General features: G+C 42.1%; 1 protein-coding gene across 5 annotated transcripts in view; it reads right to left on the minus strand.

The window, feature by feature from the left end:
* NR1I2 (nuclear receptor subfamily 1 group I member 2) overlaps positions 1-17,879 on the minus strand; it is a 30,124-nt gene extending 12,245 nt beyond the window's left edge. For 2 of the 5 annotated variants that reach the window (XR_006732691.1, XR_006732692.1), the window contains exon 1: positions 7,173-7,266. Coding sequence is in view for 2 of the 5 variants with exons in the window: in XM_045540189.1 (XP_045396145.1) it covers positions 7,173-7,207 (35 nt within the window). In the remaining 3 variants the exon portion in view is untranslated. Of the gene's footprint in view, positions 1-7,172; positions 7,267-17,628 lie in introns of those variants that run through there. The other 3 variants (XM_045540191.1, XM_045540189.1, XM_045540190.1) reach the window with 3 other exon arrangements.
* Between the last annotated feature and the right edge of the window lie 963 nt (positions 17,880-18,842).

Consider the following 18,842-nt stretch of genomic DNA (forward strand, 5'->3'; position numbering starts at 1 on the left):
AAGACTCCCTGAATTATCAAATGCAGAATATGTTTAAATAAATAGCACAAGAGGTTGAAGACATAAGTAAAGAACAAAAGGCCATAAAACTGATCAAGGAGATTTGAAAAATGAATAAAAAATTTACTATAAAATCTGAGCAAACAATGATTCTGTAAACCAATAATAAAAATGTCTTGGGAGTTGGAAAAAGAAAAATAATAGTAAAATATGCAACAATATATAAGTCCAGAGACAGATGATCATAGTGAAAGTTTTCTAAGGTTCTGTATTGTTGAGGAAAGAAAAAGATAGTAAATAACTTAGATTTTGAGTAGTAAAGTATGCTTGCTAAAATGTCTAGGGTAACCACTAAACATGTGGAAAGAGAATGCATAACTTGGAAGCTAATGGAAAGGAAAAAATGGAAAGAAAAAAAAGTCCAAAAGGAGGTAACTAGAGAGATAAAGAAAAACAAAAGGGTGAGACAAAGAGCACAAAATGAATGGCAGAAATACCAAATAATGTTGATAGTTAAATGTAAATGTATGGAATGTTCCCATTAAAAGACACTGAGAAAAATGATTTCAGCAAATGGCTAGGGCAACCTAAGGTTCAGGATTAATATATTGGGGCTGATTTTGGATTGGAGAATAAGAGATGGAGCAGGTACCAAAATGGTAACTAACAGCTATTGAAACTCTCAGTGTTCCAGGTCCAGGACTCACTGTCTTAGTCCATTCAGGCTGCTATAACAAAATACAATAAACAGAGTGGCTTATAAACAACAGATATTTATTTCTTACAGTTCTGGAGGCTGGAAGTCCAAGACTAAGGCACCAACAGATTTGATGTCTGGTGAGGGCCTGCTTCCTGGTTCACCCATGGCACTTCCTCGCTGTGTCCTGGCACAGTAGCGGGGGCTGGATAGTGCTCTGGGATCTCTTTTGTAACAGTACTAACTCAATCATGAGGGCCCCACCCTCTTGATCTAATCGGTTCCCAAAGGCCCCACTTCCTCATGCCGTTGCCTTGGGGGTGAGGATTTCAACATATGAATTTGAGGAGGACATAAACATTCAGAACACAGCACTCATTGATTCCTCATAACAATTATGACATTTATCATTTTGTTCAATGAACACGTGTTGAGCATCTACTACATAGCAGATACCCTGTTACCTATGGGTCCTTTTTCAGGTTCTATATAACCTAGAGGTCAATCACTCTTTTGGCAAAAATCCAGGGCCTTTTAACCCCCCCTAACTACTCACAGGCACAAAAAGTTTTCAAAAATCAGAGGGTGTCTCAGGTAGAAAAAATTTTATTAGCAGGGTAGTATTTCAGAGTGTATATGGGAGGAGAACAACCTTCCTTAAGTTTTCAGCATCCTTTGGGAGCCATCAGGGACAGTAGAGTCTGGGGCTATGGAGACAGTTGACAAAGATTCTGCACGTAAATTATGAACTTTGGATGCTAGAAGATGGTGAGATGGAGCTTCCTCAGCAATAAATATAAATGCAATTCCCCAGATGAGAGGTGATAATTGCTACATGAATCACAGAAGCCCAACAGATGATGTAAAGTAAGATGAAAGAAATGTCACCAAAGGACTAGAGAAAAGACATTTACTTAAACCGTGTCTAATTAACACTTTCCCTAATTCCTTAATGAAGAGATATGAGAATTAATGCCAGACTCTCACTCCACAGTATTTGTATAACTTTTGTTTTGCTTTGTCTAAGTTTACTGCTAAATAAGCACTCTAGCACATTCTGTAGTTCAATCTCTCATATCCTTATGAAGCCCCAGTTAGAGAGCCCATGACAGCTATTCTCCAAAGACCGCCCCCACTGAACCATGCCTCCCCAGATTCACACCCTTGTGCTTTCCCCTCCTGTGATGAATCAGGATAGTCTGTGACTTGCTTTAACCAGTTGAATGCGGGGAAGTGACAATTCTGGGCCTAAGCCGCAAGAAGCGTGGTAGCTTCTGTTTTTGCCCTTGGGAGAGCGCTAAGACACTGTGTAAGAAAGTCTGGCTAATCTGAGATCATACAGATGAGAAAGGCTCAGCTACCGCAGCCTCCCAGCTGTCCCCACCAATCTGCAGACATGGGAGTGAGCCCTCTTGGACTTCTCGGCCCTGTTAAGCCTCCAGATGACCGCAGCCTTAGCAAAGGTGATGTGCCGCAGAAGAACTCCTTAGCTGAGCCCAGTCAACACAGAACAATCATGTCAGAAAATAAAATGGTGGTTGTTTAATCCAGTAAATTTAGGGGAGATTTGTTACACAGCAGAGATGACGGAAACAGAATCCCTGGAGTTTTGTTAGAAATCGTTCTGAACTGGGAGAGTGGGAGAGCAGCCAGCAACCTGCTTCTACGCAGCTCTTACATATGTCTTCCTTCCAGAACGGTGCCCTGTAGGCAGGCAGATGGCAGCGACTAGGTGTCTGGTATGTGCCAACCATGTGTCTCTTTCATGCAAATTTAATGAGGCCAATTAGAGGTGTACTTTTAATTGAATACAGCTGTGTTTGCTTCTAAGTGTTGCACCTGCTCCTCACTGCGCTTAGTAATCTGTGAAATCTAGCCCAAGGAGGGTTGAAATGGTTGGCTCTTGCATTCAGTGAAAGTAAAACACTTTTTCAGCCAGGCCTTTGCAAAAATAAGTAATTGTAAAATCTAGTATTTGGGATGAATACCAAAGCTAGGATTGTGTTCTCAACAAGGAAGAACATAACTCATTTATTCAATAAATGAGTGAATAAATCAATGAATTTAGTGTTGCTACATGGCTAAAATCACTGAATTGCTGAAGGCACTATCAGGCCATCCTGAGCACACACACCCCCACCCTCGCATGGGTGAGTCATTGACATTGCTTAGCTAGTAAGAGGTGGAGGCAGAATTTGGACCTGGGTCAGTCTGACTCCAAAACCTGTATTCTTAATTCAACATTATGCTGCATCCTTCACAAGATTTATTTTCGGATGCGTGAACTATTTATTAAACCTCCTTCCTTTCTATGACTGCCTGCAAACTTTTCCCTAGATGGTTCATTTCAGAGTCCCTCCTAGTCATGACACTCCTTGGATGAAGCCTTCTGTTCCTAGGCAGGAAGTGATTCCCAAAGATCCTCAGCCCTTGACATTTCGATTCTGGTTATGGCAGAAAAGACCATGGAACTTTGCTGTGGCTCTGGCCACACCCAGAGGCATCTTGTCCCATACCCTCTGAAGGGCTGCAGGTCTTCCCTTTCAGTCAGAGAAAAGTTTGACCAGTTGGAGGTAGGCTTCGTCTGTATTCCACACCCTTGGCTTTCTAAGCACTGGCTGATGAAAGCAGGTGACCATATGTCTAAAAGGACCGGTGGTTTTCCTGGGGCTGATGCCCCCTGTGATATACTGACTCAGTGATTCTCAGTCTTTGTATTGTAATCAGTGTTTATTGTTGGGGGCTTTGTTTGTTTGTTTTTCTCACCATCTGGGCTTTTGGCTAAAACCAGCTTTGGCTTAGTCACAAGCGTCCTTTGAAGAGCACTACACATTCAGGATGGTCCCTGGACCCCAAGATAGTTAAGATTGCTGAAGGCTCTGTGCTCTGATCCAAATACTGAAGTAAGCAAAAACTTAAAAGTAACTCTGATTAATGAAAAATAAATAGAAGATAATATGGACAAAAGGGATGAAGGCAAAAAAAGTTTCAAAGGAGAATTGCAATCTATGGAAAGTAAAAGACCCAGAATAGCCAAAATAGTATTCAAAGAGAACAAAGTTGTAGGGCTTATACTTTATTTTAAAACATACTACAAAGCTACAATAACCAAGATAAGGTGATATTAGTATAAAGATAGATATAGAGATTGATGGATCACAATTGAGATTCAAGAAATAAACTCTTACTGTCATCATCAATTGATCTCTGCCAAATATACAACGCTATTCAATGGAGAAAAGAACAGCCTTTTTAAAAATGGTGCTGGGAAAATTGGATATTCACATGTAATAAGGTTCCTTTAAACCCTTATCTCATACCATACACAAACATTTACTCAGCATGGGTCATAGTCCTAAATGTAAGAGCTACAGCTATAAAACTCTGAGAAGAAAACATAGGAGTAAAGCTTCTTGACCTGACAAAGATTTCTTAGATATGACACCAAAAGCATAAGCAATATGAGAAAAAAATGGTAAATTGAAATTTAAAATGCTTACATTTTATACAGTTAAGAAAGTGAAAAGATGAGTCACAGACTGAGAGAAAATATTTTTAAAATCATGTATAAAATAAGTAGTTTATATTCAGAATATATAAAGAACTTACAACTCAATAATGAAAATATAATACAAATAACCCAATTTAAAAATGGGTCAAAGATTTAATAGATATTTCATCAAAGAAGCTATAAATGACCAATAAACACATGAAAACATGCTCAAGACCATTAGTTATCAGAGAGATGCAAATTAAAACCACAAAGAAATCCCTCTTACAACACGCAAGAATGGCTACAGTCAAAAAGACAGATAATAAGTATTGGTGATGATGTGGAGAAACTGAAACCTGACATACTGAGGGTAGTTACATAAAATAGTGCAGCCACTTAGGAAAACAATTTTTCAGTTATTTAACATGTTAAACATAAATTTGCACTATAACCCAGCAATTCCATTTCTACATGCCTACCCAAAAGAAATGAAAACATATGCCCATACAAATGTTCTCAGCAGCATTATTCATAATAGCTCAAAACTGGACCCAAATGTCCATCAACTGGTTGATGGGTAAATAAAATGTGGGATATACATGGAATACTAATATACAATGGAATATTATTCAGCAGTATAAAGGAATGAAATACTGATACAGGCTAAAACATGGATTAATCATGAAAACATTATGCTAAGTGAAAGAAGTATACCCCAAAGACCACATATTGTATGGCTCTATGTATATGAAATGTCAGGGAAAGGCAAATCTGTAGAGAAAATAGATTAGTAGGTTGTCTGTGGCTGAGGGTGAAGTGGGGAATGGCTGCAAGTGGACATGAAATTTCTTTTTGGAGCATAGAAATATTCTAAAATTAGATTTTGATGATAGTTGCATAACTTTGAAAATAGGATATACTAAAAATTATTAAATTGTTCACTTAAAATGATTGAATTTTATAATATATAAATTCTCTCTCAATGAAGCTATTTTTGAAAAGATTCAACTAGAAAAAAAAGAACTAACTGGACATTCCAGAAATTAACAATATAGTAAATGAAGAACTCATTGGATGTTTTAACAACAGATTGGATCAGCAACGGACAGAAACAGTGAATTCAAAGTTAAGTCAACAGAAAATATATAAACTGAAGCACATAAACAAGAACAGCATTTTAAAAAGAAGAAGAAGAGAGCATAAGAGACATGTGAAGCTCAGCCAAATGGTCTGACATATATGAGTAGCACAAGAATGGGACAGAAGCGGTATTTGAAATATACTGGCCAAGTATCTTGAAACCAATGAAAGAAAGATTAGACACACACACATACACACAGTATGAAACTGCTGAAAATTGATGACAGAAAACAAATCTTGAAAGTAGCCAGAAAAAACAAATCAACCTCAAAGAAACAAAAATAAAATTGATGGCTGACTTTTTAGCCAAAATTGTGAAACAAAAAGACAATGGATTGGTATCTTTACTGCACTGCTAACCCAGAATTATGACACACAGTTTAATTATCCTTCTATAAAGGCAAAATAAAGACACCTCAGACAAGCAAAGGATGAAGACTTTGTTGTCAGCCGACACTTGTATCATAAGTAACACCATAGGAAGTTATCCTGGATGAAGAAAAGTGATTTCAGAGAGAAGCATGGAACATTGGGAAGAAATGAAGAGAACTAAAAGAGTAAATATGTGGGTACATAGAAAACAATATCGAAGGTTTAAAACTACAGTAATAATACTGTCCCATATATGATATCTACTAGAGATATGTATGTATGTATAAGTATGGGTGGATGTGTATATATATAATTTTCTATATTTACCCAGTTTTTCCCTTTCCCCTTTACAGTAAGAGTTGGGTGACTAAATGCCTGGGGACTGACATCCCAGAGCACCAGCACAACAGCTTTAAGAAGGGAGGAGGGTGAACCCTTCCTGGCCAGCCAAGCTCTCCCATAAACAGGCTGCTCCTGCTGCCTCTTCAAGACATCATTTCCTTTCTGTGAAATGGTCATTTTCAGTCTAAGATCCCCTGTGTTTTAGGGGAGTAGAGGAGTGCTCAGGACTTCAGAAGTCTATATTAACCCATGAGGATAGGAGGGGAGGGATATATATATGCATATATATATGTGTGTATATGTATATATATACATACACACGTATATTTGTGCAGTTACTTCTTCTGCTAAGGGCCCTCAAATCCTCTCTTAAAGGGAGAAGGGAGGTCTCCCACCAATGACACACACATAAACGTGGGAATGACTAATTGTGACCAAACAGGATCCAGCCTTTTGCTCCCTGGGGCTGGAGATGTAGTGGGTGTTGTCTCGCCCTCACTGTCAAGAGGCCAGGTCCCAGCCCCGGCCACGGACATTGGACTAACTGGCTCTACTCACTAATTTCTCTGGTGCTCAGTGTTCCTGCCATAAAATGGAAGCTGCTGGAAGAGGCTGGCCTGGCTTGGGCATGCAGAGGGAGAGGAGAGTGTGCTGCTGCGGGGGGTGCCACAGGCAGATCTGGCGGGGCAGGAAGTGAAGGCAGAGGAGCGAGAGGAGCCGCAGAAGCGGACACCACTCAGAAGGCGGCCCAGAGGGGACGCCCGGGTGGAGGGCGCGTCCTCCACAGAAGACAAGTTTGGACTTGGGGAGAGAGAAAGGAAGGAGAGTGGTGCATCCAGAGATGACAATGGAAGGGAGGGGAATTCTGAAGAAAATGTGCGCTAAGTTTCTGCTCCAGAGCGAGCAAGTGTCCCCAGGAGCAAGATGAGACGACGGGGCTGGTGTTGGGAGCGGGAAAGAGAAGAAGGTAGACAAGGATTGAGAGAACTCAGCACTGAAAAATGGGGCGAGGAAAGGAAGCAGAGCAGCCTTGAAGAATTAGAATGAGATGGAATCTGCTGCGTGGGCCGAGACCAACAGAGAAGGACGGTGGGTCACACGGAAGCAGGGACTCTCGAGGGCACCTACCTTGGTCCCAGATCAGACTGAACGAGACTCTGCATTAGTTCCACGGACCTGGGGCTTCCTGATTGACAGGGTATCAGGCTGTGGGGTGCAGCACATTCAGCGTGAGTGCTTAAATGATCTGAGATGATGCAATGATACAAGATAGATCATGACTACAAACTAGAAAAAAGCCACCAAAACATGCAATTATGCATGTTCCTCCCCCCAGAGAAGGACACTATGGAAGCGAAGGACTAAAGGGAGGTGCTGGGAAGAGACTTTGTGCCTTGGGGGAAAGAGAGAGGGCAGGAAGTGATCGACCTTTGGTGATTGGACCTTTGGAATCAAATATTCAGAAACTCTGCATGAGCACACGGGTGAGCGCTGCGGATACATCTGGGCCAACCGGCCAGGAACTGGGTATAGATGTGGGTCGTGGTGGGGAAGTTTGGCAGAGATGTAGGGCGAAGAAGAAAATCCCACTAGAGCAGGAAAAGCAAAATACCAGAAAGGGGATGATCTCTGGGAGAGAAGCCCTTGTCAGGGCAGGGTGGGATATATTAATAGTTAGAGAAACAGAGAGAGAGAAAAGGAAGGTAGTGAGAATGGGGCAGTATAGTTTAGAAAGAGCGAAGAAGCAAAGTGAAAGAAGTTCAGGCAAAAGTAGGGGACCCGTCTCAACCCTTTCCAGGCGTGGGCAGCATTAAGAAGCGAGGAGGGCAGATTACGTGGGGCCCAGGGAAGGCAGGGGACAGCGTGTTTCTTAAGGGAGCAGGAGAAAACAGGAGGGAGGGCTGCCTGCCATCCCGAGGCCAGGGAAGAAGCACAGAGAAAGGCAGACAAGCTGCACGGCTGTGGCCCTAAACGAGGAGGGACAGCTGATGGGGAGAGCCGAAGCAGGGGACATGAAGTTCACAGGGCAGTGGTGCCAGGGACACCTTATCACACTCTCCTGCCCTGAGCTCTGCCCACCCCCACCCCCCGCAGGCACACAAAGCTTGTCTATCATTGGGGCGTCCCTCACCGCCTGCCTGCACTGCACTTTGCCCTGGTAAGGGACTCTCCAGGGTCACAGGCAGGAGGGTCACTGTCTGAGACACACGTAGGCTCCACTTCTGCACTTGCCTGGCTCCCTTACTGGCCTGTGCGCTGTGCAGGCCCTGCCCAGAGCCCCCTCCCCAGCTGGTGGAGTTTGAAAGAGAGATTTCATCCAGTGCTCAGTTTAGTCAATGGGTGAGAAGAGGTGTCAACTTATGTGGGGTCTGAAGCTTACATAGTTCCGGCAAAAAGAATTCAAAATTATGTACCAAAGAGAATATGTAGTTGCAAGAAAGAATAAAAAAGAAATCACAATAAATTACAAATATTAAAAAGAGCAGTAAGAATCATCACAAAATCCAGAAAAATAGCATAACATTTTAATTACTTGATTCCCTGGCATGCCTCTATAATATTTTCAATTGTGTCTTTGTGGCAGGCAAAATAAGTCCTGCAAAGACGCCTGCACCCTACTCCCCGGAGCATGTGAATGTGTTTCCTTACGTGGCAGAAGGGTCTGAGCAGGTGTGATGAGGGTGCAGGCCTGCAGATGGGGAGAGCAGCCTGGGGGATCCAGGTGGGCTCAATCTAATCACAGGACTCTTAAAGTTGGAAAAACTTTTGTAGGTTTGGTGAAAGAAAGAGTTGTGATGTGGAAAAGGGTCAGATGCTAAGTTGCTGGCTTTGATGACAGAAGAAGGGGCTGTGAGCAAGGGATGCAGCGGCATCTCCAAGTTGGGAGAGGCAAGGAAATGGATTTTCCCTCCAGAAGGAAGCCTCCATTCACCGGGCAGGGGTGGGATGGCTTGGCCCACAGTGTCCCCATCCTGCCTCTCAGCCGAGCTGTAATTCTTTAATCTTGCCTGAGTGGCAGGAACCGTGGCTGTTCATTTTCCTTGTAGCAACCCTGAAGGGGGAAGAGTGGACTTTGGCTAGAAGAGAATGGGGTGGGCAGCAAGGTGGGAATTTCAGTGAGATTTGATTTTGATAAAAGACCCATCAAATAACTTGTTTTGTTTTGTTTTGTTTTAGAGGCAGGGTCTTCCTCTGTTGCTCAGGCTGGAGTGCGGTGGCACAATCATAGCTCGCTGCAACCTAAATCATCAGGGCTCAGGCTCCCGAGTAACTGGGATTACAGGCACGCACCACCACTGCTGGCTAATTATTTTTATATTTTGTAGAGATGGGGTCTTGCTCTTGCTCAGGCTGATCTCGAACTCCTGGGCTCAAGCAATCCTCCCGCCTGGGCCTCCCAAAGTGCTGGGATTACAGGTGTGCCCCACCGTGCTCCACTCCACCAAATAACATTTCTTTTTAAAGACAGGAATCAAGGAATTATTTTGATAAAAAAATGTATTACTTCCTCCCCTCCTGCATCATAAAAATACAGGTGCATCACCTAAACTGCCCACATTTGTGAGGCAATTACACGAGGGGACAAATGGTGTTCTGTGTGAGCAGTCACAGCCTCCCATCTCTGTCCCTATACTGGGGACTCTTACAAACATTTGCCCAGCCTGACCTTGCAGGAGGAGGCCGCTTTGGTGGCCTGCACCACCCACAGCTGCCCTAACAGGGGTTCCTGGTTGGACCAGGCCCAGGTACCCAAACAAAGAGTCCATAGGCCATCTGGGGCCTGTGAAGGGTGGTGTAATTGCTCTCCCTCTCAGGGACAAGTAATCCACTGACTCGTTCAGATCCTTTTCTGGAGAGTCCAGATGTCAGGCAAACAGACAGATCCAACTTAAACAGCCTGCTGGCTGGACTGCTGCCTAGCAGGCCGCCATATTCAAAGGCACCAAAACATTACTAGAACAAACCAGAAATAAGGTGAATCATAGTTTCCTTTCCTACCAAAGCAGTCATCACCCTGAGGTGAAAATTTAAAACATTCCCTGACAGTGCAGACTAGTCTCTGTAGAGTCCTCAGGGCGCTCACAGGCCCATCACACAGGGCAATGCCAGCCAACCACCAGCCACAAGGACAACCTGCTGAAATTGACAGGCAGAGCCAGAAATAGAATAATATGTGGTGTAGGGCTGTTTACAAGGTATGAGTAGACTGTCTTATTATCCAAACACTAAACATGCCTCCTAAGAAGTTGTGTGGTTTGGAAAATTGCACAGAGTAAATTACCTATTTTGACTATAAAGAACATGGTACACATTTTTCATTAAAAGAATATCACTTGCCAACAAGCACATGAAAAGATTCTCAACCTTATCAATCATAAGGGAAATGCAAATTGAAACCACAATGAGATATCACCTTACAAAAACAGAAAATAACAAATGTTGGCAAGGATGTAGAGAAATTGGAACTCTTGTGCTCTGTTGGTGGGAATATAAAATGGTGTAGCCACTATAGAAAACAGTATGGCAGTTCCTCAAAAAATTAAAAATAGAATTACATGATTCAGCAAACACTTCTGGGTATATAGCCAAAATAACTGACATCAGGGACCTAAAGACACATTTGTACCCATGTGTTTACAGCAGCATTATTCACAATACACAAAAGGTAGAAGTGGCCCCAATGTCTATCAGTTGATGAATGGATGGACAAAATGTGGTGTATACATGCAATGGTATATTATTCAGCTTGAAAAGAAGGAAATTCTGACATATGCTACAACATGGATGAACCTTGAGGACATTATGCTAAGTGAATAAGCCAGTTACAGAAAGACAAGTAATATGGTTTTATTTCTGTGAGGTGTAGTAGTCAAACTCAGAGAAACAGAAAGTAGAATGGCGGTTTCCAGGGGCCGGGGGAAAAGGGAATGGGGAGCTGTTGTTTAATAGGTATAGAGTTTCAGTTTTATAAGATGAGAAAGGTCTGGAGATTGGTTGCACAACAATGCAAACATAGTTAACATTATTGAAATGATTAATATGGTAAAATTTTATGTTATGTGTATCTTACTACAATTAAGAAAAAGAACATCAGTGAATAAATAAATGTTGATTAAATATTTAAAGAATATTAAGAAGGAAACCAAAATATTGAACTGGCTGGAGTGCCCGTCTCAGTCCTGCCTTATACATGGTGGACAGAATACATAGAAGGCAGGACGGGGGCCGGAAGGCAGGGGATCAGCAGAAAGAAAGTAGCAACCATAGTTGAAAGCACGGCAGTGAGGAATAAAAAAATAACCAGGTCAATGAAGCTACACTGGATCCTGAATGACCTGAGCTTTGAACTACATTTGAATCTTTGAGGCCAAGGTCTGTGGCAGTTGAGATTTTTGCCTCCCTTCTCTCCCATGCCTACTTCAGAATTCCTACTGTCTAAGGTAACCTAGAGCCTGTTCTCATATCTAAGCTAGTGATTCTCCAGCCTTAAAGTACATACAAATCACCTGGGAGGCCCAGGAAAAGGCAGATTTCCCCAGGGGGTCTGGGTGGGCCTGAGCTCCTGCATTTCTGACATGCTCGCACGTGATGCTAAAGCTGCCGCTCTGCAGCCACACCTGGAGCAGCAGCACGGACCTGGGGAATCCAACCAAGCAGAGGGAACATCAGCAGTTCACAAAAAAGTTGTGATGGAGGGACAATTGTGTCAATGGGAATATCTTTATGGTTCTAGAAAAATAAAGGAAATAATCAAATAGCCATGAAACAACTCACATCACACGTTGTTTAAAGTCAGTATACATTTGAGGGTGAAATAGTCCCTTGCTACAAAAAGAGTGTGTAGAGGACATGCAGATACATTTAGTTTTCAAATGAGTCAAATCCAAGAGCTTTGGAACCAGGTCCCTGAGATTATGTGAAGGAAAGAGTGGGCAACGTGAAGTTGGAACAACAGAGTCTAAATGAAAGGGGGTAATCATTTGAGCTCAGGAGTTCAAGACCAGCCTGAGCAAAAGTGAGACCCTGTCTCTACTAAAAAAATAGAAAGAAATTATCTGGACGACTAAAAAAATATATATATAAAAAATTAGCCGGGCATGGTGGCGCATGCCTGTAGTCCCAGCTACTCGGGAGGCTGAGGCAGAAGGATCGCTTGAGCCCAGGAGTTTGAGGTTGCTGTGAGCTAGGCTGATGCCATGGCACTCTAGTCCAGGCAACAGAGTGAGACTCTGTCTCAAAAAAAAAAACCAAAACAAACAAACAAAAACTATTAGGAGATAGAAACTATTGGAGACAACAGGATTATTTCATATGTGTATTTTATAATGTGAATATCTATTTGTTTACACACACACACACACACACACACACACACACACACACACACACACATGCAAATATAAATAGCAGAACTGGCCAGAGGGTAAAGAGGAGAAAAAAGCAGGTAAAGGGAAAGCAATGTAAGAATACTGAATTTCTAAGACGCAGGTGAGTGGAGCCTATGAAACTGTTGGCTTTGTTCAATGAAGGGAGGAGGCTGGTGAATTTAACTCAGATTTATACGGGTTGGGTGTTTACACAATGATTTCAAAATCACAACTTCATGTAGAGGTGTCTGTGAGGTGGGTGAGGTGGGGTGGGGAAGGCTGATGCAAATGAGGAAGTTGGGGCTCTGAGGTGTGTCCAAGTTTACGGAGGCAATTAGTGACAGACCCTCTATTCTTTTCCCTTCATTTTGATTCTTCCTGTAGTCTGAATAAATGCACTATTAATATGTAAGTTAAATTTTTATCATGAAAATTCATGGGGATAAAATGAGACCACATATTTAAAATTCTTTTGAAATGAATCAAGTATTGTGGGTGAAAGTTTCCTCTTCATCGGCCCTGGCATGGGGCAGGCCTCCAGAGGAAACTCAAATAGCAAAAGTCACATTTTATGAATTGCACTAAGAGAAGTCTGCTGCTATCTTCAGGTGGCCATAAATGAAAATTGGCTTTTGTGCTTCCTGGCGCTCAGTCATCAGATCCAAGAGGTCAGAAGGTTTGTTACTAGCCACAGATCAGGGTTGAGAGCTGGAGCCAGCCTAAGTCACAAGTACCCCTCTGATTTAACTGCCTGTCTCTTACCAAAGCATGTGTAGTGCTATTGTTGCCTGTGGCTTGAGAGTTTGACTTTTTGTTTTGGAATTCATAGAGATCCAGGAGAATTATTTCTTGTATTACATGGGAGATTTAGATATGTCTCTTTATCTCTATTTTCTGTTGGATATTCAATTTGTTATTTCAATGTTTCATAGAAGTTTAGGGGGTGTGGCAGAAAACATTTCCCAGTCCCCTTCAACAACACTACCTGGAAGGCCCCATGTGCAAGAGGGGTTTCCCACACTCTCCTCGTGTGTTCCCAGGTTGTGCTCTGGACACCAATATCTGAAGTGTAAGGACAAGAATCTGATGGCTCAGTGTACAGACCATGGCAACCACACTAAGAATCTGAATTAATTTTGTTCCTATTGTCTGAATTTATTGTTCTCTTTTTAATCATGGGTCTGCATTCCAAGGGTCCTAGTAGCTATCAGGTCATCTCTGCTTCCATCACTCTAGAGATGAGCTATCTAATTAAGAGAGTGCATCAGCAATGGAAATAAGATGAGGCAATTAATAGATGCTGAAAAGTGTTGACTAAAACTCCATACTCGTTCATGATTTAAACATTATTGGTTAACCAAAAGAAATAGAAGAGAACTTCATTAACTTGATATAGAATAGTTGCCAAAAAATTTACTACAAATCTTACTGAAGAAGCATTAGAATCATTTTCATTAAAGTAAAAAATAGAGACGTTATTGCTGGTACAATGATGGAGAAGGTGTTTTGAGAAAATCCTCCTGATAAGCACACCTGAAAATACTAAATAAGTTTTTTTAAATATTATTTTTAATGTAAGATTGAGCTTGTAGGAAAGTGAGGGAAGTCCCGAGGCCAAAATTTAAAAGACTATGCCAAACCTGGAGGAGTTAGAAAGGGGAGTCTGTGATGGCCCTGGGGTTATCTAGGTTCCCAGAGGCTTGGAGCCTTGGTGGGTTTTTTGTTGTTTTTTGATGTATTATTTTTGTATTTTTTGAGATAGGGTTTCACTCTGTTACCCAGGCTAGAGTGCAGTGGTGTCATCATTGCTTACTGCAACTTCAAACTCCTGTGCTCAAGCTATCCACCTGCCTCAGCCTGCTGAGGAGCTAGGACTACAGGTACCACCACACCTGGCTAAAATTTCTGTTTTTTTGTAGAGATGGGTCTCACTCTTGCTCAGGATGGGAAGCGTCAGTTTTAATCAAAGAATAGGAGACAAAGCCTAGGGCCTAAACAGAGTAGGAGGTCAGATCACAGACTTCAACATAAAATCAGGAACCCCTAAGGATGACATCCTCAGTAGGATGACATCCTCTGTATCACAGAGGGAGACAGGACAATTCATGGCCTTCTCAGTTTTGGCTCTGGGTGGAGAAAAAAGGAAAGTTTCCTTTGAGAATTCCTAATCACAATCCCGCAATCAGCTAAGTTTGGGTCAGAATTCATACTACTTGTATGGCCAATGAACCCCAAATTTATGGTAGTCCCAGTTGGTTCTGTCCCCAGACTCCAGGCAAAAGCAAATATAAATCCTCTGGAGGTAAACAGTTTCAACCCCAGCCTCAAAGAATCCCAGAGAGAAGGTTCTAAGAAATATAAATTCACAGTACAAAATAAAAATGTATTAAAAATCAGGAACATGACAAGAATGCCTAGGACATCTAAGTATTTGTGAACCGTATCCTCTTGCAGTGTACAACCCACACAACTGTATGCATCAGCCCTGAGACTGTCCTCTGTCATGGCTATTACTCAATATTATGCTGGAGGGCCAAGAAAAGGTAATAAGACAAAAAATTAAGCTTTGTTAAGATTACAAAGGAAGGAGCAAAACTCTCATGACTTATGTTTGCCTATCTAGAAATTCCAACATATACAGTTGTACTGAAAAACTTTTATAACTATCAAGAGAATTCAGTAAGGTAACCAAAATAGAATTCCTATACATCAGGAAAAAAATCAATATAAAATGTAGAAGCTACAGTTGCAATTGTCTCAAAAAAGGAAATAAATACAAAAGAACAAAGTATCCAGAAATGGACATGTGTAAGTGGGAATCTAGTACATGATAGAGATAACATTTCAAATACATAGGAAAAAGATGAACTTTTCAATAAATGGTATTGGAGTAATTCATTAAAATAAGCTCCAGGTAGATAAAAACTTATATTGTTAAATGATAAAACTATTATAAGAAGTATGCCAAATATCTTCATAATCTTGGAGGTTGGGAAAGCTTTCTTACATCAACTTCAAAGAGTAAAATCCATAAAGGGGAAAATTAACAAATTCAACTACATTAAAATAAGAACAACAATAGTAAAAATTTCTGTTGACCAAAAAATGATCTCAAAAAAAGTTAAAAAAGTGACAGAATATTTATCACAAGTGTATCAAAGGATAGCATTGAGAATAAATCATGAACTCCTACAAATTAGTAAAAAGTCCAGTATAAAATGAGCTAAGAAATGAATGAACAATTTAAGAAGAGGAAATACAATGGCCAAGAGTTATATAAAAAGAACTCTCAACCCCATTAATAATCAGAGAAATTAAAATACTGAAATAATGGGTTACCGTTTTCACTCATTCAGTTGGAAAAAATAATAAAATATTGAAGAAAAGGAAGCACTGTTTAGGGTGTGGAGGAACAGTAACTACCCTTCTCTGCTGGTAGGAGTATAAATTGGTAAAGGCACCCTGGAGGCCCTTTCAAAGTATCCGCAATTGAACCACATATATCCTAAGTTGTAGCAATTCCCCTTCTCAGTAGCTCCTCTAGGGAAACTTGTGCACATGTGTACAAGCAGACATATCCAGTGAGGTTCATTGTTAACATTGGAAAATTGGAAACAGCTTAAATGTCTTTCAAAAAAGAAATAGCTAAATAAATTTAGGATTGTACACTGTAAAATACTATACAGCAGTTAAAATAAGTGAAGTAGAGCACTATATAGATATGGAAAGTCTCCAAGTCATGTTGTTGAGTGTAAAAACAGAATGAGAACAACATGACAACAAATATATTTATTAGTACATATATGCGTATATGAACACACACATACACAAAAACCTGGTCTGGCATTAACGTATCATACTAGTTACTTTTGGGGAAACAGGGCTTTGGACTGGCAGGATAGCCAAAGGTAAATTTAGCTTTATTTATACTGCTTTTCCATTTCACAAGGAGCATGGAATCATATATTACTTTATAATTTACAAAGTTAATACCTACAAAAAATAGCTTAGTTTTGTGGTTGTCTTATGTTTATTCCATAATAATTTTTGAGCAAGTCGATAGCTTTTAGACTAGGAGTTGGCAAATTTTTTCTATTAAGGGTCAGATAGTTAATATTTCAGGCTTTGTGGGCCACGCTGTCTTTTTTTGCAACTATTCATTTCTGCTGTTGTAGGGCAAAAGCAGACATATGCAATACACAATGGATGAGCATGGCTGTGTTCCAATAAAATTTTATTTATAAAAACAACTGGTGAGCCAGATTTAGCCTGTAAGCCATAGTTTGCCAACCTCAGGTTTAGACTAAGTTTATTATATAACCAAAATATTTTTTAAGTAAGTATTTTTGTGTACTTACTTAAGGAGAAATAATCTTCCTTATTAACCAACTGATTAAATAAGTTGTGGCCTCTGAGGCCTCCTGGCCATATCATTAAAGACCATGTCATGAGTGCGGGGTTAGTGCCCACCACAGCCAACTCGCTGAATCAAGGTTCTGTGGCCTCAGACAGAGGTGCTTCCTGACACAGACTAGATAGGGGTGGCCTGAAAGCAATGCCTCTGGCCACAGCCTCAGCCGTGCTGGGCTGTGCTGTGGGGAGAAGGGCCTGGTGGCAGGAACATGCAGGCTACACTCAGCTCTGTGGGACAAGATGCCTTCCCTCACAAGTAGAGGTAGAAAACTCACTGGTCCAAAGCTGACTCAGCCACATGGCTGTGCAGGAGGGTGGCAGGGACTCCAGAGGGCCCTGCTCTGAGCTGGTGAGGCCTCATGACTGTCACGCTGCTGTCCTTGGCCCTGGGGGCTGCCAGCGCAAACCCAACAGGCTTAGAGGGACCAGGGCTGAGTTCCCAGTTCCCACAGTCCCATGTGGTGGTATCTTCTGGGGTCGGGGACTCCAGCCCTGTAACCGAGAGGGGCTGGTTGTATGTATGACTCGTGGGAACCCATGAGCGTTGGTTTCCACTGTGATTATTATTCTAGGAGGCAAAGGCAGGACCAGGGAGCATTGACAATGGGGTTCAATATTAGGTGACTGTCTTCATGCTTTTTTTCAACCTGGAAATGAGGAGACAGCAGCAAGGTCAACATGATCCACAACCTGCTATGATGCTGACCCCTCACGTAAGATATATTTGTGTTCCCACACATCTTTTTGCATGGAACTGAAGGGCAGTTGGCCCCCAGAGAAAGAGAAAGAAAGAAAAACCATACCTGCTTGGCGGGAACTTCTTTGCTCTGCCTTCTCCTTTGGGGTCCACTTTGAACAATCAGGAGCAAAAGATCAATCGAAACATCAATACAGCTGAAGTGGCTGCCTTGTTAAAGACAGAAGTCTTGGCTTAGTCTTTGCTTTTCTCAGAGGGACACTTGGCTTGCAGGGAGAGCGTAAGGCTCCGGTGAAGTAAAAGCCGTGCTTCCTCTTCCCTACTATTCAGTTTATGATTTCCCCGGATATGAGTCAATCTTGTCTCTTGCCTACACTGCAGTCCAAGTCAGAGGTAGGCACTGAGCGGCCCCATTGGCACTCCTAAGTCCTAAGTCCAGCACTTGATCCAGCAAATGAGCAGATTACCGTATTTACTCCCATTATGCACCCCCTACTTTTTTCTCTCTGATGTCTTCATTGTGAAACACAGGAGAAGCGAAGGAATGTGGCCAGTATCTGCTTTGTCTAAGTAATTCTGAGCAAATTTCATGCATCTGAGGGTCTCTGGCATTACCACTGATGGCAGAGTTAACATGAACCCAGATCTCCTAACACTTCTTCCTTTGTCTAAGCCAGCAGTCCCCAACCTTTTTGGCACCAGGGACTGGTTACACGGAAGACAATTTTTCCACAGACCAGGGTGTGGTGGGGATGGTTTCAGGATGATTCAAGTGCATTACATTTACTGTGAAGTCAGACCTCTCTGTTAATGATCGATCATCTGTATTTGCAGCCACTCCCCAGCCCTAGCATCACCACCTCAGCTCCACCTCAGATCATCAGGCATTAGATTCTCATAAGGAGCACGCAACCTAGATCTCTCGCATGTGCAGTTTCTACAGTAGGGTTTGCGCTCCTGTGAGAGTCTAGTGCCAACACTGATCTGACAGGAGGCGGGGCTTATGCAGTGATGCAAGTGATGAGGAGTGATTATAAATACAGATGAAGCTCGGCTCGCTCGCCTCCTGCTGTGCAGCCCGGTTCCTAACAGGTCACGGACCAGTACCGATCCGAGGCCCCGGGGTTGGGGACAGCAGGTCTAAGCCACCTCCTTGGATAGTGTTACTTGACATGAAAGTGAGCAAAGTATTGAGTTATGATGGTGCCAGTCCCCAGCATGGTTGTGGAAGAGGGAGGCAGGTGCACAGGGAGAGAGGGAAAGAGTGAGGAGCTGAGCACTGTTCTTAGGAGCATGGCCCCCGCAGCTCCGACCTCAGGA

The sequence above is a fragment of the Lemur catta genome, chromosome 1 (assembly GCF_020740605.2).
Source record: "Lemur catta isolate mLemCat1 chromosome 1, mLemCat1.pri, whole genome shotgun sequence".
NCBI classification, from domain to species: Eukaryota; Metazoa; Chordata; class Mammalia; order Primates; family Lemuridae; genus Lemur; species Lemur catta.